Source organism: Pseudophryne corroboree, chromosome 5, assembly GCF_028390025.1.
Source record: "Pseudophryne corroboree isolate aPseCor3 chromosome 5, aPseCor3.hap2, whole genome shotgun sequence".
Taxonomy (NCBI): Eukaryota; Metazoa; Chordata; class Amphibia; order Anura; family Myobatrachidae; genus Pseudophryne; species Pseudophryne corroboree.
Genome location: NC_086448.1, coordinates 288,652,271 through 288,677,473, shown reverse-complemented (window position 1 = coordinate 288,677,473; position 25,203 = coordinate 288,652,271). Strand labels below are relative to the sequence as shown.

The 25,203-nt window shown below is 47.3% G+C and overlaps 1 protein-coding gene across 4 annotated transcripts in view; it reads right to left on the bottom strand.

Moving 5' to 3' along the window:
• ULK4 (unc-51 like kinase 4) overlaps positions 1–25,203 on the bottom strand; it is a 1,561,547-nt gene that overhangs the window by 1,426,569 nt on the left and 109,775 nt on the right. For 3 of the 4 annotated variants that reach the window (XM_063922404.1, XM_063922401.1, XM_063922403.1), the window contains exons 12-13: positions 22,988–23,087; positions 19,995–20,111 (exon numbers count right to left, since the gene is read on the bottom strand). In XM_063922404.1, coding sequence (XP_063778474.1) covers positions 19,995–20,111; positions 22,988–23,087 — 217 coding nt within the window. The remainder of the gene's footprint in view (positions 1–19,994; positions 20,112–22,987; positions 23,088–25,203) is intronic. The other variant, XM_063922402.1, reaches the window with a different exon arrangement.

Below are 25,203 nucleotides of genomic sequence, written 5' to 3'. Positions count from 1 at the left end.
TGCCATCATGTCTATTTGGGGTAGTCCCCACCGACTTGCAATCTGCGCGAAGACTTCCTGATGAAGTCCCCACTCTCCCGGATGCAGAGCGTGTCTGCTGAGGAAGTCTGCTTCCCAGTTGTCCATTCCCGGAATGAACACTGCTGACAGAGCGCTTACATGATTCTCCGCCCAGCGAAGAACTCTGGTGGCTTCCGCCATTGCCACTCTGCTCCTTGTGCCGCCAGGGCGATCCGCTGACGCAATTGCAGATACGACCCGGACCCTTTGTCCAATAGGTCCCATTGGAAGGCCCTTGCATGGAATCTGCCGTATGGAATGGCTTCGTATGTTGCCACCATCTTTCCCAGAACTTGAGTGCAATGATGTACTGACACTTGTTTTGGTTTCAACAAGTTCATGACTAGAGTCATGAGTTTCTGCGCTTTTCCCTTCGAAACATGTGTACCCTCGTGTCAGGGACAGATGAGTCATCAGTAATAAGCAAAACATCTTTAATTACAATAATCATATATTGAATACTTTTCTGCCAGTTTTGGCTGTACTTTGCATTATCGTAGTCGACACTGGAGTCAGACTCCGTGTCGATATCAGTGTCTATTATTTTGGATAGTGAGCGTTGTGAGACTCCGAAAGTCTCTGTGACATAGGGACAGACATGGGTAGATTCCCTGTCTGTTCTCTAATCTTTTGTGTAATAAATTCATCTTAGCACTTAATTTCACATATCCAATCAGGCGTCGGCGTTGTCGACGGAGACACAACACACACACATTTGCTCCATCTCCTCCATAGGAGAGCCTTTTACCTCAGACATGTCGACACACCACACACTCAGGGAATGCTCTTCTGAAGACAGTTCCCCCACAGGGCCCTTTGGAGAGACAGAGAGAGAGTATGCCAGCACACACCCCAGCGCAACATGACCCAGGAAAAACACAGCAATTTAATGTTTACCCCGTAGCGCTGTTATTATTATCTGCGCCGATTTATGTGTCCCCCCTCTTCTTTAAAACCCTCTCTTCTACCGTGGTATAAGCAGGGGAGAGTCCGGGGAGCTTCCTCTCAGCGGTGCTGTGGAGAAAAACATGACGCTGGTGAGTGCTGAGGGAGAAGCCCCGCCCCCTCGGCGGCGGGCTTCAGTCCCGCTAAGAGTGTAAAATTGGCGGGGGCTCCTGCATATATACAGTGTCCAGCTGTATATATGCTCTCTTTTGCCAAATAAGAGGTTTATATTGCTGCCCAGGGCGCCGCCCTCCCCCCCCCCCCGCCTGCGCCCTGCACCCTTACAGTGACCAGAGTATGTGAGGTGTATGGGAGCAATGGCGCACAGCTGCCGTGCTGTGCGTTACCTCAGTGAAGCTCACGAAGTCTTCTGCCGCCTTTTGAAGCCTTCTTTCTTCTCATACTCACCTGGCTTCTTTCTTCTGGCTCTGTGAGGAGGACGGCGGCGCGGCTCTGGGACGAACGTCCAGGGCGAACCTGTGTTCTGACTCCCTCTGGAGCTAATGGTGTCCAGTAGCCTAAGAAACAAGACCTTGAAACTCAGAGAAGTAGGGTTGTTTCTCTCTCCTCAGACCCTCGATGCAGGGAGTCTGTTGCCAGCAGTGCTCCCTGAAAATAAAAAACCTAACAAATATACTTTCTTAGCAGGAAACTCAGGAGAGCTCCCTGCAGTGCACCCATCTCCTCTGGGCACAGTCTCAAACTGAGGTCTGGAGGAGGGGCATAGAGGGAGGAGCCAGTGCACACCCAGAGTCAAAGTCTTTCTTAAAGTGCCCATGTCTCCTGCGGAGCCCGTCTATTCCCCATGGTCCTTACGGAGTCCCCAGCATCCTCTAGGACGTTAGAGAAATTAAAAAAAAAAATGAATATGCAAATATGGAGATATGATAAGCGACCCGGAAATAATAAGAATTTACTTACCGATAATTCTATTTCTCGGAGTCCGTAGTGGATGCTGGGGTTCCTGAAAGGACCATGGGGAATAGCGGCTCCGCAGGAGACAGGGCACAAAAAGTAAAGCTTTAGGATCAGGTGGTGTGCACTGGCTCCTCCCCCTATGACCCTCCTCCAAGCCAGTTAGGTACTGTGCCCGGACGAGCGTACACAATAAGGGAGGAATTTTGAATCCCGGGTAAGACTCATACCAGCCACACCAATCACACCGTACAACTTGTGATCTAAACCCAGTTAACAGTATGATAACAGCGGAGCCTCTGAAAAGATGGCTCACAACAATAATAACCCGATTTTTGTAACTATGTACAAGTATTGCAGATAATCCGCACTTGGGATGGGCGCCCAGCATCCACTACGGACTCCGAGAAATAGAATTATCGGTAAGTAAATTCTTATTTTCTCTATCGTCCTAGTGGATGCTGGGGTTCCTGAAAGGACCATGGGGATTATACCAAAGCTCCCAAACGGGCGGGAGAGTGCGGATGACTCTGCAGCACCGAATGAGAGAACTCCAGGTCCTCTTTTGCCAGGATATCAAATTTGTAGAATTTTACAAACGTGTTCTCCCCTGACCACGTAGCTGCTCGGCAGAGTTGTAATGCCGAGACCTCTCGGGCAGCCGCCCAAGATGAGCCCACCTTCCTTGTGGAATGGGCCTTAACCGATTTAGACTGTGGCAGGCCTGCCTCAGAATGTGCAAGTTGAATTGTGTTACAAATCCAACGAGCAATCGACTGCTTAGAAGCAGGCGCACCCAACTTGTTGGGTGCATACAGTATAAACAGCGAGTCAGATTTTCTGACTCCAGCTGTCCTGGAATATATTTTCAGGGCCCTGACAACTTCTAGCAACTTGGAGTCCTCCAAGTCCCTAGTAGGTGCAAGGCACCACAATAAGCTGGTTCAGGTGAAACACTGACACCACCTTAGGGAGAGAACTGGGGACGAGTCCGCAGCTCTGCCCTGTCCGAATGGACAAACAGATATGGGCTTTTTTGAGAAAAAACCACCAATTTGACACTCGCCTGGTCCAGGCCAGGGCCAAGAGCATGGTCACTTTTTATGTGAGATGCTGCAAATCCACATATTTGACTGGTTTTAAACCAATGTGATTTGAGAAATCCCAGAACTACGTTGAGATCCCACAGTGCCACTGGAGGCACAAAAAAGGGGTTTGTATATGCAATACTCCCTTGACAAACTTCTGGACTTCAGGAACTGAAGCCAATTCTTTCTGGAAGAAAATTTACAGGGCCGAATTTGAACCTTAATGGACCCCAATTTGAGGCCCATAGACACTCCTGTTTGCAGGAAATGCAGGAAACGACCGAGTTGAAATTTCTTTGTGGGGCCTTCCTGGCCTCACACCACGCAACAAATTTTCGCCACACGTGGTGATAATGTTGTGCGGTCACCTCCTTTCTGGCTTTGACCAGGGTAGGAATGACCTCTTCCGGAATGCCTTTTTTCCCTTAGGATCCGGCTTTCCATCGCCATGCCGACAAACGCAGCTGCGGTAAGTCTTGGAACAGACATGGTACTTGCTGAAGCAAGTCCCTTCTTAGCGGCAGAGGCCATAAGACCTCTGTAAGCATCTCTTGAAGTTCCGGGTACCAAGTCCTTCTTGGCCAATCCGGAGCCATGAGTATAGTTCTTACTCCTCTACGTCTTATAATTCTCAGCACCTTAGGTATGAGAAGCAGAGGAGGGAACACATACACCGACTGGTACACCCACGGTGTTACCAGAACGTCCACATCTATTGCCTGAGGGTCCCTTGACCTGGCGCAATACCTGTCCCGTTTTTTGTTCAGACGGGACGCCATCATGTCCACCTTTGGTATTTCCCAACGGTTTACAATCATGTGGAAAAAACTTCTCAATGAAGTTTCCACTCTCCCGGGTGGAGGTCGTGCTGAGGAAGTCTGCTTCCCAGTTTCCATTCCCGGGATGAAAAACTGCTGACAGTGTTATCACATGATTTTCCGCCCAGCGAAAAGTCCTTGCAGTTTCTGCCATTGCCCTCCTGCTTCTTGTGTCGCCCTGTCTGTTTACGTGGGCGACTGCCGTGATGTTTTTCCCACTGGATCAATACCGGCTGACCTTGAAGCAGAGGTCTTGCTAAGCTTAGAGCATTATAAATTTACCCTTAGCTCCAGTATATTTATGTGGAGAAAAGTCTCCATACTTGATCACACTCCCTGGAAATTTTTCCCTTGTGTGACTGCTCCCCAGCCTCTCAGGCTGGGCTCCGTGGTTACCAGCATCCAATCCTGAATGCCGAATCTGCGGCCCTCTAGAAGATGAGCACTCTATAACCACCACAGGAGAGACACCCTTGTCCTTGGATATTGGGTTATCCGCTGATGCATCTGAAGATGCGATCCGGACCATTTGTCCAGCAGATCCCACTGAAAAGTTCTTACGTGAAATCTGCCGAATGGAATTGCTTCGTAGGAAGCCACCATTTTTACCAGGACCCTTGTGCAATGATGCACTGTTTTTAGGAGGTTCCTGACTTGCTCGGATAACTCCCTGGCTTTCTCTTCCGGGAGAAACACCTTTTTTTGGACTGTGTCCAGAATCATCCCTAGGCACAGCAGACGTGTCGTCGGGATCAGCTGCGATTTTGGAATATTTAGAATCCACCCGTGCTGATTGTAGCAGTATCCGAGATAGTGCTACTCCGACCTCCAACTGTTCCCTGGACTATGCCCCTATCAGGAGATCGTCCAAGTAAGGGATAATTAAGACGCCTTTTCTTCGAAGAAGAATCATCAATTCGGCCATTACCTTGGTAAAGACCCCGGGGTGCCGTGGACAATCCAAACGGCAGCGTCTGAAACTGATAGTGACAGTTCTGCACCACGAACCTGAGGTACCCTTAGTGAGAAGGGCAAATTTGGGACATAGAGGTAAGCATCCCTGATGTCCCGGGACACTATATAGTCCCCTTCTTCCTGGTTCGTTATCACTGCTCTGAGTGACTTCATCTTAATTTGAACCTTTGTAAGTGTTCAAAAAAAATTTTTTTAGAATAAGTCTCACCTAGCCTTCTGGCTTCAGTACCACAATATAGTGTGGAATAATACCCCTTTTCTGTAGTAGGAGGGGTAATTTAATTGTCACCTGCTGGGAACACAGCTTGTGAATTTTTTCCCATACTACCTCCTTGTCGGAGGGAGACTTGGTAAAGCAGACTTCAGGAGCCTGCGAAGGGGAAACGTCTCGACATTCCCATCTGTACCCCCGGGATACTACTTGTAGGATCCAGGGGTCCTGTACGGTCTCAGCGCCATGCTGAGAACTTGTCAGACGCGGTGGAACGCTTCTGTTCCTGGGAATAGGCTGCCTGTTGCAGTCTTCTTCCCTTTCCTCTATCCCTGGGCAGATATGATCTTATAGGGACGAGAGGACTGAGGCTGAAAAGACGGTGTCTTTTTCTGCAGAGATGTGACTTAGGGTAAAAAACGGTGGATTTTCCAGCAGTTGCCGTGACCACCAGGTCCGATGGACCGACCCCAAACAAGTCCTCTTCCTTTATACGGCCATACTGTGCCGTTTGGAATCTGCATCACCTGACCACTGTCGTGTCCATAACATCTTCTGGCAGTTATGGACATCGCGTTTATTCATGATGCCAGAGTGCAAATATCCCTCTGTGCATCTCGCATATATAGAAATGCTCTATAGTCAATAAAATACTGTCCCTGTCAAGGGTATCAATATTTTTAGTCAGGGAACCTGACCAAGCCACCCTAGCTCTGCACATCCAGGCTGAGGCGATCGCTGGCCGCAGTATAACACCAGTATGTGTGTATATACTTTTTATTATATTTTCCAGCCTTGTCAGCTGGTCCTTGAGGACGGCCCTATCTATAGACGGTACCGCCACTTGTTTTGATAAGCGTGTGAGCGCCTTATCCACCTTAAGGGGTGTTTCCCAACGCGCCCTAACTTCTGGCGGGAAAGGGTATACCGCCCATAATTTTCTATCGGGGGGAACCCACGCATCATCACACACTTTATTTAATTTATCTGATTCAGGAAAAACTATGGTAGTTTTTTCACATCCCACATAATACCCTCTTTTGTGGTACTTGTAGTATCAGAAATACGTAACACCTCCTTCATTGCCTTTAACGTGTGGCCCTAATAAGGAATACGTTTGTTTATTCACCGTCGACACTGGATTCAGTGTCCCTGTCTGTGTCGACCGACTAAAGTAAACGGGCGTTTTAAAACCCTTGACGGTGTTTTTGAGACGTCTGGACCGTACTAATTGTTTGTCGGCCGTCTCATGTCGTCAACCGACCTTGCAGCGTGTTGACATTATCACGTAATTTCCTAAATAAGCCATCCATTCCGGTGTCGACTCCCTAGAGAGTGACATCACCATTACAGGCAATTGCTCCGCCTCCTCACCAACATCGTCCTCCTACCTGTCGACACACACGTACCGACACACAGCACACACACAGGGAATGCTCTGATAGAGGACAGGACCCACTAGCCCTTTGGAGAGACAGAGGGAGAGTTTGCCAGCACACACCAAAAACGCTATAATTATATAGGGACAACCTTATATAAGTGTTTTCCCTTATAGCATCTTAATATATATATAAGCATATCGCCAAATTAGTGCCCCCCCTCTCTGTTTTAACCCTGTTTCTGTAGTGCAGTGCAGGGGAGAGCCTGGGAGCCTTCCCTCCAGCCTTTCTGTGAGGGAAAATGGCGCTGTGTGCTGAGGAGATAGGCCCCGCCCCTTTTTCGGCGGCCTCGTCTCCCGCTCTTAACGGATTCTGGCAGGGGTTAAATATCTCCATATAGCCTCCGGAGGCTATATGTGAGGTATTTTTAGCCAAAATAGGTATTCATTTGCCTCCCAGGGCGCCCCCCTCCCAGCGCCCTGCACCCTCAGTGACTGCCGTGTGAAGTGTGCTGAGAGGAAAATGGCGCACAGCTGCAGTGCTGTGCGCTACCTTTAGAAGACTGAGGAGTCTTCTGCCGCCGATTCTGGACCTCTTCTTACTTCAGCATCTGCAAGGGGGCCGGCGGCAAGGCTCCGGTGACCATCCAGGCTGTACCTGTGATCGTCCCTCTGGAGCTGATGTCCAGTAGCCAAGAAGCCAATCCATCCTGCACGCAGGTGAGTTCACTTCTTCTCCCCTAAGTCCCTCGTTGCAGTGATCCTGTTGCCAGCAGGACTCACTGTAAAATAAAAAACCTAAGCTAAACTTTCCTAAGCAGCTCTTTAGGAGAGCCACCTAGATTGCACCCTTCTCGGCCGGGCACAAAATCTAACTGGCTTGGAGGAGGGTCATAGGGGGAGGAGCCAGTGCACACCACCTGATCCTAAAGCTTTACTTTTTGTGCCCTGTCTCCTGCGGAGCCGCTATTCCCCATGGTCCTTTCAGGAACCCCAGCATCCACTAGGACGATAGAGAAATAAGGAATAGTGCTGGTAGCACCCTACAGATACAACAGTATATAGGGATATGTAACCCTTAAATAAATGATGGTCAAATAAAACATATCTTAGAACCATCAAATAACGAAATTATATCAATGATAAGACATACAAAAAACAGAATAGAACATAGTATTTAAGAAAGTATCAACAATAAAATAGAACACAGCCAAGGACCCGGTAACCAGTGAGGTATTATACAGACTTGGAAAGAAAGAAAATCAGTCCGGAGGATAAGCCCACTCTGGAATCAAGACATTTAGCGGTACACGAGCAGTAGTCCGGAAAGTAGTGGAGCCAACAACCATCCTGCATAGCATTAACCAGATAGATAAGAGGATAGGCCACAGTTCCACGGTAAATGTAGAATGGAGAACCAACCCTCTCCCAAACATCACAATTAACTGCAAAATGATACAATATCGTTCTCCCCTATTATCAAGGTCACACTGCGGACCCTCAAAGAAAATTGCAATGGAGGTCCATACAGTCACCAACGATGAGACGGAGGCAGTCACCGACATCCCACGCGCCATCACCCACTGCAAATAAAGGTGAATATGCGCAGGAAGAATCCCCAACTACTCCATTTTGTTCACAATGCGTTCGTCGGAGGAACCTCCAGCATTAAGCATCGACTGTAGCGGAGCAGCAGGAATCACAGATACAAGCTCCCCCAAAGGTTCCGAGGGTAGCAGCACCGGCGGGCAGGTGGACTTCACAGGAGAACCAGTTACTGCAACAGTCTCTACTCCAAACATATTAAGAACCCTTTGCTCGGATTCCGTGATAGCCTTCAGGATGATTGAGACCGAATGTCCAGAAGTATGAACAGGATTAAACATGGCTGCAGGGGGAAGAAGCAATATACTGTAGGAGCAAGACGAAGATCCACTGGTAGAAAGGGAGCAGAGTAATACACACAGGAGCTCGACTCATCCAAAGAACATAGGCGTGTGAGTCCAGCACATGTGTTCTAGAGGTGAAAAGGTGCCAGGCATACAGTGCTCTTCCCTGCACTACGGTTATAGTTAAAGCTCTGTCCCAAATTCACAGGGAGTGTTGTCTCTGTAATACTATGTGGTCAGTAATATCTGCACCAGGGGAGAAGGGGACAGGCAGTGGAATGTGTGCTGTGTATAATACAAACTCACCAGCCCTGAGCACACTGGCCCCAGCAGCTGAGTGAGGGCAGAGCTGCAGCAGGAGCCACAGCCACACTGAGAGCAGAGTCTGCCTCAGGATCCAGTCATGCTGCATTCAGATCGCAAATGCCGGTAAGAGAAACGTGTACTTACCGGGTGGGATCCGGCATTTGCGCTCCGTTGCTGGCTTTCCGACCCGGCAATATACCGGGTCGGTTGCCATAGCAGCGGGGGGCGCAGGGCAGGGGGTGGAGGCGGCGCTGGGAGATGAGCTCATCTCCTGCGCCGCCTCTCCCTATGCTGTGAATGGGAGCCGTGTCGTATCGGAACGGCTCCCATTCACACTGCGCCTGACCCGGTAATCAACCCGGTAATAACCCTTCTATTTTACCGGGTTGAATTACCGGGTCAGGCGACCCGCTAATTCTGAAAAGGAGCTTTCACATCGCACACTGACCCGTTTCGACACGGCTCGATACCGGGTTTTTAGTGCGATGTGAAAGGGGTATCACAGACTCCACCAGCCAGTAAGTTAGGACTCTTGGCACAGAGGATCCCCAAATTCACACTGTAGGAGCAGAGGGAAGTACTGCACTCTTGCAGAAATTTTCAGCCACAAAACACCAGGGAAACAGGAGATAAATCAGGATATTAGCAGGAGCTCTGGCAGGAAGCTGCCTACACCATGCTGTGTCAAGCCACGCCCCCCTTAAAATCGGTTTTAAGAGAAAACCTGACCTGCGCCCATGCCCTGGTGATCTAGTGGGATCGCCTGTATCCACAGTGTCCACGCCAGCGCGCGCGGACCGCCTCCCACTGACCGTGCTGGATCGCGAGCAGGACCCACTTACCACCTCCCGAAGCGCGGCCACGCGATCCTGGAGAGCCCCAGACGTGTGTGTCTAACATGAAGAAAACCGGAGCCTCCGCTGTAGGTACCCAGCAACCAGGGCTCGGGAGTGTACAGCGCCGCTGGGGAGAACTGGAGCTGCAGCAGTGAATGTCACAAGACATTTACCACCGCTGCTGCCCTTGAAGTCTTCACTTATTACCTCATAAAAAGCTTTTCTTAGGGCTGCTTGGAGCAGTCCCTCTGTTAAGTGCCTGCTTACTGCAGCACCAACTGACGAACTGTGCTCCTGCGCTGGGAGGTGGAGTGATATAGGAGGTGGCGCTGTGCATTCTGGGAACAGTCAAAGCTTTGAGCCTGTTGGTGCCTCGGATCAAGATCCTACTCTACACCCCATTGTCCAGACTAGTGGAGCCCGGTGTACCCCGCAGCAGAAATAACCAATAAAATAACTGAAAGGACCAAGAATCATTGTACACAGTGCAATTCAGTGTAAGTACCAGAAACCATTCTACAATGGGGGTAGCAAGTACCAGTATCAGCAAGTACCAGTATCCATTCTACACTGTGCACTTCAGATAGCAAGTACCAGAAACCATTCTACAATGGGGGTCATTCCGAGTTTATCGCTCGCTATCTATATTTTGCAGCGCTGCGATCAGATAGTCGCCGCCTATGGGGGAGTGTATTTTTGCTATGCATGTGTGCGAACGCTAGTACAGCCGAGTGGTACAAAAACAGTTTGTGCAGTTTCTGAGTAGGACTGAACTTACTCAGCCGCTGCGATCACTTCAGCCTGTCCAGTCCCAGAATGGACGTTAGACACCAGCCCTGCAAACGCTTGGACACGCCTGCGTTTTTCCAACCACTCCCTGAAAATGGTCAGTTGACACCCATGAACGCCTTTTCTTCCTGTCAATCTTCTTATGATCGACTGTGCGAATGGAATCTTCGTTAAATCCATCTCCCAGCACCGATCCGCTTTGTACCCGTACGACACGCCTGCGCATTGCGGTACATACATAGTTTTGACCTGATCACAGCGCTGTAAAAAATAGCTAGCGTGCGATCAGGTCGGAATGACCCCCAATGTGCACGTTATTCAGCAAGTGCCAGTTTCCATTGAACGCTATGCACTTCATTCAGCAAGTACTAGCAAGTATCTAGAAAGCATAGTGTGGTGCACTCCCCTAGTTTTGCATATCGTCTACAACCGTCAATTCCTTACCAGACTATTCACCGCAAACCCTCTGCTACTCAGTCACCTCCTACATGAGGAGTCTCATCAGGTTTCCTATCTTCCTACACTCTCCTAATATCCAAGCCGACCCCCCAGTTCCTGATCCGAGTACCCAAATCCCCAGACCTGACAATAATAATCTCATGCCGTGTTGAATTTGCTGAATATAGAATAACTTGGCACAGGGATCATCCAGCAATGTAAGACGCATGACCAGAGAAAGGCACATAAGAGCATTTTGAGTGCTTTTGGACTGGGATGCATCTTATACTACTGTCTATGTAACTGGCAGTTGCATGCTGACATCTGAATCGATGATCAGTGTTTCTCTTACCTCCTAGAGGATGCTGGGGTCCATATTAGTACCATGGGGTATAGATGGGTCCACCAGGAGCCATGGGCACTTTAAGACTTTAATAGTGTGGGCTGGCTCCTCCCTCTATGGCCCTCCTACCAGACCCAGTTTAGAATATGTGCCCGGAGGAGCCGGTCACAGCTAGGGGAGCTCCTAGAGCTTCTTTGTTTTTTGGGTTTTTTTTTAAAGAGAAATAGGCACAGGGAGGCTGCTGGCAACAGCCTCCCTGCTTCGTGGGACTTAGGGGGGGAGTATTGTCCAACCCTCAGAGGTTAATGGCCACTATCTCCGCTGACAGGACACTGAGCTCCTGAGGGTGTTGATCGATAGCCCCCGAGGCGACTGCTCACTCCCGCAGCATGCCGCCACCCCATAACAAAGCCAGAAGATCGCGGTGGTGAGTGTGTCACCGGTGACCCGACAAGAGGGGAGCCGGTGTGTATGGCGGTAACAGGGTGGGAGCGCAATACTGACACTGCGCTCCGGAGGTTTAGCGGTAAACAGGTGCAGCGCTGTGAGGGGTGCCCTGGGCGCTATACCCTACAAAACTGGTCACTCAGGCTATCAGGGACATATGTACTATTGCTAGCGCCATTACCTCAGGCCAGTATAAAAATCCAAAGTGCGGGAAGATGTGCCATGTTTAGGGGCGGAGCTTCTCCTCATAGCGGACCCAGCAGCACACCAGCGCCATTTTCTCCCTGCAGATCCACACTCTGAAACGCTGACAGGGAGCGCTGACCCTCCAAGACTCCAGCTAACCTGTGTGGTACCAAGGGTGTTGTAGAAGGGGGGGGAGGGGGGGGGGGGGGGGGGGAGTGAGTGTGTGTGTGTGTGTGTGTGTGTGTGTGTGTTTGTGTGGGACTCTGTCTTGTGCGGCAGAATATGTATCTTCTCCAGAGGAATCCATTCCATGTACACAGGAATGTAATATTTTGTCTCAGCCTTTACGAAGCTGAGCCCCAGTGGGTAGCTTCTATTAAGGGAATGATATCCCAGATTTCTACTAGGATTGCGCATTATGAGACTGAATCACAGATTTTAAAACAATCTGTGAACGTTTTGTCTGGTCCTGTCCCCACTACCTCAAAATCCCCTGGTGTATCCAAGAAACGTGCGCTTGTTCAGATTATGCAGGTCGACACGGACACCGACTCTGACACGGCAGAGGGTGATGCGGATATGTGGGGGAGTGAGGCTAATTTGGCAAGAGGGGTACACATTACTGACAAACCACCTGAACAGGTAGAGGAGGCTTACTTTACAGACAATAAGGCGGCCTCCCTGACCTTCCCAGCATCTAAGGAATTAAACACATTTGAAAAATCCTGGGAAAATCCAGATTCCAAAGAGGGTTCTTGTGGCTTTTCCTTTCCCTGAGGATGATAGGAAAAAGTGGGAAAACCCGCCTATAGTAGACGCTTCTTTATCTAGAATGTCTAAAAAGGTAGTTTTACCTGTCCCAGGGTCTGCCGCTTTGAAGGAACCGGCAGACCGCAAGATTGAAACTATGCTCAAATTCATATACACTGCTTCAGGAGTTGCGTTAAGACCCACTATTGCTTTTGCATGGATTTCTAAAGCCATAGTAAAGTGGTCAGGCACATTACTAGAGGACTTATATTCTATAGATAGAAAAGACATTGAATTGTTTTTATGTAACATACAGGATTCTGCGGGTTTCATGGTGGAGGCCATGAAGGCCCTGGGTAATCTGACTGCAAGGACAACGTCCATGGCTGTCTCAGCACGCAGTGGACTTTGGCTACGCCAATGGTCTGCAGATGCGGAATCCTGGAGAAGTGTGGAGAACCTACCCTTCACAGGTCAGGTTCTATTTAGGGATGCATTGGATGCGTGGATCTCCACGGCAACCGCTGGTAAGTCAACCTTTCTTCCCTCAGCCTCTCAGGCGGCGAAGAAACCTTTTTCTACATTCTCTGTGCAGTAGTTTCGGTCTGCAAAAGTTAAAAAGTCCAAAACTTCTACCACTTTCTTCAGAGGTGGGCCAGCAAAATCCAAAAAACCGGCACCGGCAGGTTCCCAAGACCAGAAACCTGCCTCTGTGTCCTCAAAATACTCAGCATGACGGTGGACCTCCCTGCCTGGAGAACGGCCAGGTGGGAGCGCGGCTCAAACGTTTCAGTCACGTCTGGGTGTCGTCCGCTCTGGATCCCTGGGTACAGGATATTGTGTACCAGGGGTACAAACTGGAGTTTCAATAGCTCCCACCCCACAGGTTCATCAAATCAGGCCTGCCAGCTTTGCTGACAGAAAGGGCTAGCCTTCAGAAAGCCATTCACAAATTGAAAAGGTCAGATGTAAATGTTCCAGTTCCACCTCATCTGGTAAACAAGGGTTACTACTGAAACCAGTTTGTGGTACCGAAACCGGATGGTTCGGTCAGGCCTATTTTGAACCTGAAGTCGCTAAACCCTTATCTGAGGGAATTCAAGTTCAAAATGGAGTCTGAGAGCGGTGATCTCAGGACTGGAGGAGGGGGAGTTTCTGGTGTCCTTGGACATCAAGGATGCCTACCTCCACATTCTGATTTGGCCGCCACACCAGGCTTATCTCAGATTTGCGCTATTGGACTGTCACTATCAGTTCCAGGCACTGCCATTCGGCCTCTCTCCAGCACCGAGGGTGTTCACCAAGGTAATGGCAGAGATGATGATTCTCCTCCGCAGGCAGGGGGTAAATGTAATTCCTTATCTGGATGATCGGCTGATAAAGGCATCTTCCAGGGAAAGGTTATTGCAGTCCTTTGCTCTCACGACTCAACTGCTCAGGGAACATGGACGGATCCTGAATCTTCCAAAATCACATTTGGAGCTGACAAGGAGATTGTCTTTCCTGGGGATGATCCTCGACACGGAAGTGCAGAGGGTATTTCTACCGGTGGAAAAGGCGTTGGTGATCTAAGCTATGGTCCGGGATGTCTTAAAGCCTACCTGGGTATCGGTTCATCAGTGCATTCGCCTTCTGGTGAAGATGGTTGCCTCCTACGAGGCTCTTCAGTACGGAAGATTTCATGCACGGTCCTTCCAACTGGATCTTCTGGACAAGTGGTTGGGATCTCATCTGCACATGCACCAGAGGATACGTCTGTCGGCAAAAGCCAGGACTTCACTACTGTGGTGGCTACAATTGCCTCAACTTCTAGAGGGCCGCAGGTTCGGGATTCAGAACTAGATCCTTCTAACCACGGATGCAAGTCTCAGAGGTTGGGGCGCTGTCACCCAATTCTTCCAATCAACATTCTGGAACTAAGAGACGTGTACAACGGTCTTCTACAAGCGGCACATCTTCTACAAGATCGGGCCATTCAGATGCAGTCGGACAATGTAACGACGGTGGCATTCATAAACCGACAGAGTGGAAACAAGAGCAGAGCTGCAATGTCAGAGGTAAAAAGAATCATCCTCTGGGCAGAAAGGCACGCGTTGGCGCTGTCAGCAATCTTCATTCTGGGAGTGGACAACTGGGAAGCGGACTTCCTTAGTAGACACGATCTCCATCCAGGAGAGTGGGGCCTCCATCCAGAGGTGTTCACGGAGGTGACAAATGTTTGGGGTGTACCTCAAATAGACATGATGGCCTCCCATCTCAACAAGAAGCTTCGGAAGTACTGTTCCAGGTCGAGAGACCCGCAAGCAGTGGACGCCCTGGTGACTCCGTGGGTGTTCCAGTCAGTGTAAGTGTTTCCTCCACTTCCACTCATTCCAAGGATTCTAAAACTCATAAAGAGAACAAGAGTTCAGGCAATCCTCATTGCTCCGGACTGGCCAAGAAGGGCTTGGTACGCGGATCGTCTGGACCTACTGCTGGAAGATCTGAGGCCTCTTCCTCTTCGGGAGGACCTGCTGCAACAGGGGCCATTCGCTTATCAAGACTTACCACGGCTACGTTCGACGACATGGAGGTTGAACGCCAGATATTAGCTCGGAAGGGCATTCCGAACAAGGTTATTCCTACCCTGATACAGGCTAGGAAAGGAGTAACGTCTAAACATTACCATCGCATTTGGAAAAAGTACGTATCTTGGTGTGAATACAAGAAGTTTCCTGCGGTGGAGTTTCAACTGGGCTGGTTTCTCCTCTTCCTGCAAGCAGGTGTGGATATGGGATCCATAAAGGTCCAGATTTCGGCCTTATACATTTTCTTCCAGAAACAACTGGCTTCCCTCCCTGATGTTCAGACTTTCTTGAAAGGGGTTCTGCACATCCAGCCTCCCTTTGTGCCACCTACGTCACCCTGGGTTCTTCAAGTGGTGTTACAGTTCCTCCAATCGGATTGGTTCGAGCCTCTACAGGTGGTTGAGGTCAAGTTTCTCACGTGGAATGCTGTCACTTTGTTGGCCTTAGCTTCTGCTAGACGCGTGTCGGAGTTGGGGGCTTTGTCTTGTAAAAGCCCCTACTTGATCTTCCATGAAGATAGAGCTGAGCTCCGGACACGTCAACAGTTCCTTCCAAAGGTTGTGTCGGCTTTTCATATCAACCAACTTATTGTAGTGCCAGTTGCTACTAACTCCTCAATTCTGTCAAAGTCCTTGGATGTTGTACGGGCTCTGAAAATCTATGTGAAGAGGACTGCTCGTCACAGAAAATCGGACTCCCTGTTTGTCCTGTATGATCCCAAGAAAATTGGGTGTCCTGCTTCTAAGCAGACGATCTCTCGCTGGATCAGGGTCACTATCCAGCATGCATATTCTACGGCTGGATTGCCATGTTCTAAATCTGTTAAGGCCCACTCTACTCGTAAGGTGGGTGCTTCCTGGGCGGCTGCCCGGAGTGTCTCGGCTTTACAGCTTTGCCGAGCGGCTACTTGGTCAGTGTCGAACACATTTGCTAAGTTCTACAAGTTCGATACTTTGGCCTCTGAGGACCTAAAGTTTGGTCAATCAGTTCTGCAGGAGCCTCCGCGCTCTCCCTCCCATACTGGGAGCTTTGGTACATCCCCATGGTACTAATATGGACCCCAGCATCCTCTAGGACGTAAGAGAAAATAGAATTTTAATTACCTACCGGTAAATCCTTTTCTCATAGTCCGTAGAGCAGGCTTTTTCAACCAGTGTGCCGTGGCACGACCAGTTGCAAAGTGTGCCGCGGAGCCAGAGCAGCTCCGGCCGTGACCTATGCATTGAAGATGCGCCGATGTGATATCATAGGTCACGGCCCCCGCGTCTCACCACCCAGCCAGCCCACCCGCCTGCATACACATCTTCCAGTTCCTGCCTGCATACACAGCTTTCCTTGCCCACCCACATCCACACCTGCCCAACCGCCTGCTGCTCAGCATTCGCAGCAATCCACTATGAACAACCCCCGCCACTGAGGGACAGGGAGGAGGACAGCTGACCGGTAGGGGCTAATATTTGTTATTTTATTTCGCCTGTGGGGAACAATAGGATTTCAATAGGATTTATGCGGAGAGAATAAGGATTTATATGGATTTATGGTGGAAACAATGTGAATAAATAATGTGGGGAGCAATAGGATTTATGTGGGGAGCAATGTGATTGTTTTTTCTGTGTAGGCCAATGTATGTGTGGATTTTTTTTACTGTGAGGTCCAATGTGTGCTTTTTGTTTTTTTCTGTGGGGAGCTGATGGTGTGCCTTGGGAATTTTAAAATATTGTTCGGTGTGCTGAGAGTAAAAAAAGGTTGAAAATCACTGCCATAGAGGATGCTGGGCGCCCACACAGCGCTTCGTGATCCTGCAGTGGTTACTTGGTTCAGTACTGCTTTGTTCTTGGTTAAGTATTGTTACTTGGTTAAGTATTCTTGTTCAGCTGTTGCTGAGTTTTCAAGCTGGTTAGCTTGGTTTGCCTTGTATGTGTGAACTGGTGTGAATCTCACCACTATCTGTGTTAAGTCCTTCTCACGAAGTTGTCCGTCTCCTCGGGCATAGTTTCTAGATTGGGTCTGGTAGGAGGGTCATAGAGGGAGGTGCCAGCCAACACTATTAAAGTCTTAAAGTGGCCATGGCTCCTGGTGGACCCGTCTATACCCCATGGTACTAATATGGACCCCAGCATCCTCTACGGACTACGAGAAAAGGATTTACCAGTAGGTAATTAAAATCCTATTTTTCTGAACACTTTTCTTCTATTTTGTCTCAGAGGGTCAGAAAATTCTCACAAAGCGCTTGCCAAAGTCCATATATGGACAATAGTAGATATGTATGTTCGCTAAATATTCAGTGGCATGGTGGTTAGCATTGCTGGCTCACAGCACAGAGATTGAGAGCTGCATTGTAACCAAGGTACTAGCTGTATGGAGTCTGTATGTTATCCCTGTGTTTTAGGGGTGGGGGCTGTAGGTTCCCCGGGGTAAGGACTAATTTGAGAGAATAATTCTCTGTAAAGTGCTTCGTAATATATAAATGTTATATAAATTAAGTTGAATATAAAAACATTTGAATTTGAAATACAGATGAATCCAATTTCTTGGATACATCCTCTGGCAGGTTGTGTTGTAGGGAATTCAGAAGTTAAGCTCTATTGGGGCAGGGGCACTTGTGATTACATATTATATGTACAGCCCTTCATAACGTCATTGCCAATATATATTATTTTTTATATAAGAAGCCCTCACATGAAACAGCTTTATGTAGGATTTAGCCTTGTTTAAAAAAATAAAACATATTGTTGCAAAGGTAAACAAATTAAATATTTTTCACTGAGTTCAATACAAAAGATGCGACTGTAAATAGAGTACAATAATATAAACTGCATTATTTAGAGACACATTTATAATTAAGCAGGTTCCCAGATCAAAGAAAATCAACTGCTGTCAGTGACCTTAGCAGAAAGCATTAGCTGGGGCTCAGCCACATGACCGCCTTCCTAATTTGCAGCATTTACTGTCTTACAGTCACCGCTTCTCTGTTTCTTGTAAAATGAATAGTAAAAGTGCAATAACAGCCACTAACTGAAATATACACACAATCACAGCACAGTGTATAATTCTGGTAATTAGTTTGTCTCGGTTTCATTTCATTGTTTAAAAAAAAAAAAGTATACTCCATTTGTCATTAAGACAAATGATCATTATAGGGGTATATTCAATTGAAGTCGGATCCAAACGACATTCATTTGTCGGAATGGATCCGACAAGGGCTATTCAATGCCATCTCAATTCAACTTTAAAAAAAAAATCGAATTGAGATGCGGGAGCGGAGACGGGGGAGAGCCGCGGGCAGACAGGGGAGATCAGCACTACAGCAGCAGCTATAGCAGCATAGCCGGAGGGTGTGTCACAGCCGCTGCTCACGGCAGCGTCCACCCGGCTCCAGGTCTCGCTTGCTGGAGCCGGGTGGACGCTGCTGTGAGCGGCGGCTGTGACACATCCTCCGGCTACGCTGCTATAGCCGCTGCTATTCCGCCGATCCACGTGCTTTTCGACAAGTTGAATACCTCGACTTGTCGAATAATTTGGGGTTATATTGAATAGGTCGGAACCCCTTCCGACCTAAAAAAGTCGAAAACTGCCGTCTTTTCAACAGACGGCAGCTTTCGACTTCAATTGAATATACCCCATATTATTTTTTACATTTTGTGTAGTAAATAAAGTTTGCAAAACTATCAAAAGTACATATACTGTAATTAAATCTATTAGTACATTTCAAATGCTGCTCTTATGTAAAAATGAGCTTTTAGTCATACACAATACTCATGAAAAGCAAATGCAACAGTGATATCTGCAGACTAAAATGAAATACAGCATAATACAATAACCAAGAACAACGGGTGACTGTATAGTACAAATACAATGAGGGGAGGGTCTTAGGATGAATCCATATTTGCAGTTTACATTTTCTAGTGACCACAAGTAGATTAAGAAGGATTTTAATATCAGTAAGTCTTGAGATCCAAATGCCCTAATATGGCTCATTTCGGGGGTGGAGAAACAAGCATGATAATATGTTCCCCGGTAAAATCACAGTCCTGACTCTGCAGGACTAGACGCAGTGATACAGATCAGCAGTTGGCTATATCACTTTAGCCAGCTGTGGCCGGAGACCAGGCCCACATAGCAAAGATGGCTGTCACAGCACTGAAGGGGTAAACCCTTGTGCTTCTGCTTCATTTTTGAGTGGGACAACCAGCGCTGAGGTGCCAGTTGTACATGCAATAGCCGTTGGCAAGGAGCAGGACTGCAGCCAGTGACACTTAGACCTAGGCTGCAGCTTTAGACTGGACTCTGCAAGATGCTGGTACATGGCATATACAAGTTCCAGTGCTATAATAAACTGTATTCAATTGTATATTGCTGTAAAGCACTGCAGCTGATATGCAATGCATTAGTGTAAAAAGCAGAGTATATTTAATAGTCTGTGAATGTTTAAATGTATTTATATTGAAGATGTGTTTAAATGTACGTATATACAGGTTGAGTATCCCATATCCAAATATTCCGAAATACGGAATATTCCGAAATACGGACTTTTTTGAGTGAGACTGAGATAGTGAAACCTTTGTTTTTTGATGGCTCAGTGTACACAAACTTTGTTTAATACTCAAAGTTATTAAAAATATTGTATTAAATGAACTTCAGACTGTGTGTATAAGGTGTATATGACACATAAATGAATTCTGTGAATGTACACACACTTTGTTTAATGCACAAAGTTATAAAAAATATTGGCTAAAATGACCTTCAGGCTGTGTGTATATGGTATATATGAAACATAAATGCATTCTGTGCTTAGATTTAGGTCCCATCACCATAATATCTCGTTATGGTATGCAATTATTCCAAAATACAGAAAAATCCGATATCCAAAATTCCTCTGGTCCCAAGCATTTTGGATAAGGGATACTCAACCTGTACGACTATCCTAGATAAGGAATCGCTATCTTCTGCGACTAAAGAAAATAGAATGCTAATTGCCATTTCCTAGCAGGAGGACTTGTAAATGACAAAGTTTTGATATTGGCCAGGTGATGTGCCTGGATATTGCAGTTACCTGTGGGAAGGTGATAATAAAGGGAGACTTTTGTGTGTCTCTAAGCAAAGGTGTCCAGCAGGCCTGGATGAAAACAATTTGTTTTAAAAGATTTCCTGTACATCCGTTACACACATACTGTATGAAGAGAAGGAGGAAAACCATTTGTTCGTTTAGGAAGTCAAATACAAACATTATTGCTGCATAAACTATATAGATACTTTGAATCTGTGTGATAAATACATTAAAGAAGGAATGCAAATTGGCAATTCCTGTGTAATGTGAGCTGTAGTGTGGATTCTGACTGTATATAAGGGGCTGTGAGCACTGAGTTGGAGAGAGATATCCTCTGACTGAGAGGAGAGATCTGCTGTAAACATCTTGTATGCTGTAAACTCTGAGCAATGCTTGTAAAGAGGAAGGGTCTTTGTTAATACTTCTTAAGTAACAGACATCTTGCCTTCAAGACAACTGCTTTTTTATCTTGCAACAAACAGGAATGCTACAAACACAGTCCCATTATCGGGCTGTACTGGGGTGAGTCCAGTGTCTCCAAGGTCCGCCCTCTGGCAGCTACAATGCAGGGCCTGGTCCAGGTCAGTGACCAGTGGGGGTTAACTGACGCCAGTCAGGTGGTGTATCAGCGGCGTTTCCACCCATACCCCGCCGCAAGTGAGTTTCAGGTGCCGATGGTAGAAGCCCGAGTGGAAATCAGTGGTTTGAGGTGCAGGTGGGATGAGCCTGGTGGTGGCAGGAAAATATCTGCCCACTGCGCAGTGAGTGGAGTCAGTACAGGTGGTTACTGACTGTAAGAGGGATCCCCCAATTGGCCAGGTCCTGTGAGGCCCAATTCAAAGTCTGTAATTGCTTGCTGCAGCAGCGAGGCACATCTGGTCACAGACAAACAGTGATACAGATCAGCAGGTGGCTGTATCACTTTAGCCATCCATAAAATATCTGCAGGAGGACAAGTATCCCCTATTTAACATTGTGTAAATCATTTAGTTATAATAAAAAAAAAAAGTCACGAACTCTGAAAAATGTGTTACCAGTTAGAGATGACTAAAGTTCAAACCTTCTGGATCAGCAATGGAGGGGCTCAGTGGAAAAGAGGCACATGCCACATCTACATAGATTCTTAATTTTTGCTGCCATCAAGTAGCTCCTGCCATCTTGTGTCTACTCCACTAACTTCTAACAGAGTGTCATGTGCCTGTTTCTCACCAGCAGTAAAATACAAATCCCTGGTATTATATTTAAAGACAGCTAGTTGTCCAGTAAAAACGTAATTGAGTGGCATGTGCCTCTTTTCCACTGGGCCCCTCAATTTCAGGCATGCATCTCTGGAACAATGCACTTTCTGGACTTTCTATCTTAAATTACTTTAATGACATTTTAAGTTTCTATAGAATTAAATAACGAGTTCTGGTTTACAATAAAATAAGAACAAACAAACAAAACTACAAATTTGTCTCATCATTAATTCTAATAGGAATATAAAGAGTATAAAACCAAACTCTGATCCGGGTGAAATACAACAACAGTTGAACTGTAACGTACTATCAATTTGGAAATCTCTGCACAATGGGGCTGATTCAGGCCGCATCCCAATCGCGTTGCAAGCACAATTTCAGCGACGGACGACCGTGTGCATGCGCAGGTCCCATCCTGTGCATGTGCCCGCAGTTAATGCGGTTGACCTGCATTAACTGGTAAAGCCTCTGCCTATATGGCGGGCGGCAACTGAGCGTTTTTGGAGCAGCACCGAGGAAACCGGGGGGGTGTCGGCAGCGTTTTTGAGACAGCTGTGTGTTGTCACATGCAGCTGCTCCAATCGAAAAAATAGTGGGAGGAGGCATCCACAGTTTCAGCGACCACGCTGTAATTGCGGCGCGATCACAATCACAGCGTGATCACAGTGGGTAGCATGCTGGGCGGCCTTGCCCTGCGATGGGCGTCCCCCAGCATGCGACTACAAGGATTGTAGATTCTGCAAAAATAAGGTCCAATGTCACAAGTCTATCACAAGTAAAAGACCTAAAAACTGCAAACATTACTATAGCTTAACAATGTACATATGTATATTTATTTGTTAAGAGTTTCTTATATAGCGCAGCAACTTCTGTTGCGCTTTACAATTGGATCTTACAGACAGCCAACTTCCAAATAAAGAAGGAGGAGAAGTGATGAAACATTTAAAGACCAATAAGGAACAACAAAATCCTGGAAAGGAGGCAGAGAGTGGTTTTATGGGGGCCACCCCCCAACCAGGATGTGGACATGGACCCTTGCACGTACTAAGAAGATGAAAATGAGATGCATTGCATTGAACTCTATTTTTTTTTTTCAGTATGATCACCCAATTAAAGTGCAATGCGACACAAATGGAGACACATCTGCACATACAGTACATTCTGTAGTTGCCCTCTAGCAAACTGGGCTGCGTCCTCAGTATTACTGTGTGCAGGTGACAGGTGTATTTTAACTGTGTTTAGGACTAAAGGTGCCCATACACTTGTGAGATTATCGGTACTAGCCATCGATCTCGACTGGATCTGTGAGAGAAATCGGGGTATTGTATGCACATTTTAGGTACCTTTCGACGCGATGTGCGGGCACGCCGGTCGAATATCGCGTCTCAAGATATTATGTGCTGCACTTAATATTTATCGAATCGCAGTGCGATCGCATGTGTTTTTAAAAACACATGCTATATATCGCACTGCGATGTGCGACGGGCACCCGCCAGGATCGGCCAGAGGCCGCTACCACTCGCCGGTGACGTGCCCAGCACGTGATTACCATGCGATGTATCGCATGATCGCATGGTAATCACTTTGGCAGTTGAGGTGCGATTTCATCGCACCTGAACTGCCGGTGCGATGCCCCGCGATGTTGCGTCGCGGGGCATCGCACAAGTGTATGGGCACTGTAACTATACCGAGACACAACATAACCAAAGAATACATAACAAATATACCAAAACACATCAAAACTTAAACAAATAACCCCACCTTTGTTACTTCTGCAGTCCCTTGCACAGAGTTGCGGATGTTATCTGGTGATTTATTGACTTTCGTTGGAGCAGTACCTCCTCGTGGGGTAGTGTATGAGCTGCAAAATTTTCACAAATTATTAGCTTCTATACCTAATCATCTCCCTCACATGCTACAGTTATATGCCATAATAACGATTATTAGATACTTTACTATTAAAAGAAGTCACATTCTAAACAAAAATAGGTTATTTAAGGGGAATTGTTTTTATTCAATAAAAATTATGTGCCTACAAAGATCACAACTACTGCCAATAAATTACCATTGTTTACTAAAGAAAAAGTTCAGCTTTCGATACAACTCTACACATAGGAGCCGGAAAGGGAGGGAGAGGAGCATGTCAGAGTACTGGGTCACAGGATGCGGCAGTCATCTAGGGTCAAGACAGAGATAATCTCCTTTGCGGCTGCTCCACCTACCCCCACCCACATACTTTCTCCGCCCACTACGAGGGACATGCTGAACACAGCTCCTACAAAGTGTGGCTAGTTACTGTGGGCCGACCCCTCCTCCTGGTCCAGCCAGATACCCTTCTCACCTACTGCTTCATATGTTCTTCCATTCACCCCCCCCCACCCACCCACCCACCCACTAAAGCCAAACGACTCTCTCACACACCCCCTCTTCACCCTCATAGAACCCCCTTCTCCAATGGGGTTCAGATGAAAATTTACACTTTAAAGTATCATTGCCAGGAGCTACAGATGTGTCTTAATACATCTTGCCACAAATCGCCACGTAGCGGGAGATGCCTGGTGTGAGTGAGCCAAAAGTTCCCATGTAACTCTGGGCATCTTTTTTGGCTGAAAATGCTTCATATTAGCAGACATACGAATAGGACACACAATCAGACTCTGCCGATCAATGTGCAGCATGCCTATGGTCTGTGGGCGTCTGCAACTGCATACAAAATGGTTCATTGCAGTGTTTTCTAGAAAAACACTGTAGCATAGCATTTGTATACAGCAGCAGTCACACATAAAATAATAGAATTTTAATTACCTACCGGTAAATCCTTTTCTCGTAGTCCATAAGGGATACTGGGGAATTGGTACGATGGGGTATAGACGGGGTCCAAAGGAGCCGGTGCACTTGAAATTTCTTCAACTGGGTGTGCTGGCTCCTCCCCTCTATGCCCCCTCCCACAGGCAGTTATAGGTAAAATAGTGCCCGAAGGAGAATGGACATACTTGAGAGAAGGAACATAACAACAACGGGTGGTGAGATCCACACATCAGCACACCAATAACCTAAAAACAACTAGCAACGGCTGGTGACAAACCACAACAGCTGAACATGTAACCATATAAGAGAAAACCTGCAGAAAAGTCAACGCACTGAGGCGGGGGCCCAATATCCCTTATGGACTACGAGAAAAGGATTTACCGGTAGGTAATTAAAATCCTATTTTTTCTAGCATCCATATGGGGTATTGGGGAATAAGTACGATGGGGACGTCCCAAAGCTTCCAGAACGGGCGCGAATGTGTGGAGACATCTGCAGCATCGTCTGCCCAAACTGGGTATAATCTTTGGACAGGGTATCAAACCTGTAGAACATCAAAGGTGTTCTTCCCCGACCAGGTAGCAGCTCGGCATAGTTGCAAGGCCGAGACTCCACGGGCAGCCGCCCAGGAAGACCCCACTGATCTAGTAGAGTGGGCCTTCAAAGACTGTGGAACGGGTAAAGCTGCCGACACATAGGCCTGTTGGATAGTAAGCCTAAGCCAACGAGCAATGGACTGTTAAGAAGCAGGGCAACCCTTTTTCTGCGCATCATACAACAAAAACAAGGAATCCGTCTTTCTGATCCGAGCTGTTCTCTTGACATAAATCTTCAAGGCTTGCACAGCATTCAATGCCTCCGGAGGAGCAGAAGTGCCAGAACCTGACAGAACCACAATAGGTTTATTTAAGTGGAACGCAGAGACAACCTTCGTTCTGTCCTCGTAAAAGACCAAGAAGGGACTTTTACACGATAAGGCCCCCAATTCTGAGACACGCCTAGCAGAAGCCAGGGATAGTAACATCACCGGGACAGGGAAGGGGGAGTGTTCCTGCACAACCTGTCAGAAAATGATGATAAATATTGTAAACCAACAATCTGGAAGATAATTAGGGAAAAAATTTCCAGAAATAAATCATCCTGCTGGTGGTGCAACCCGAGGTAAAAAA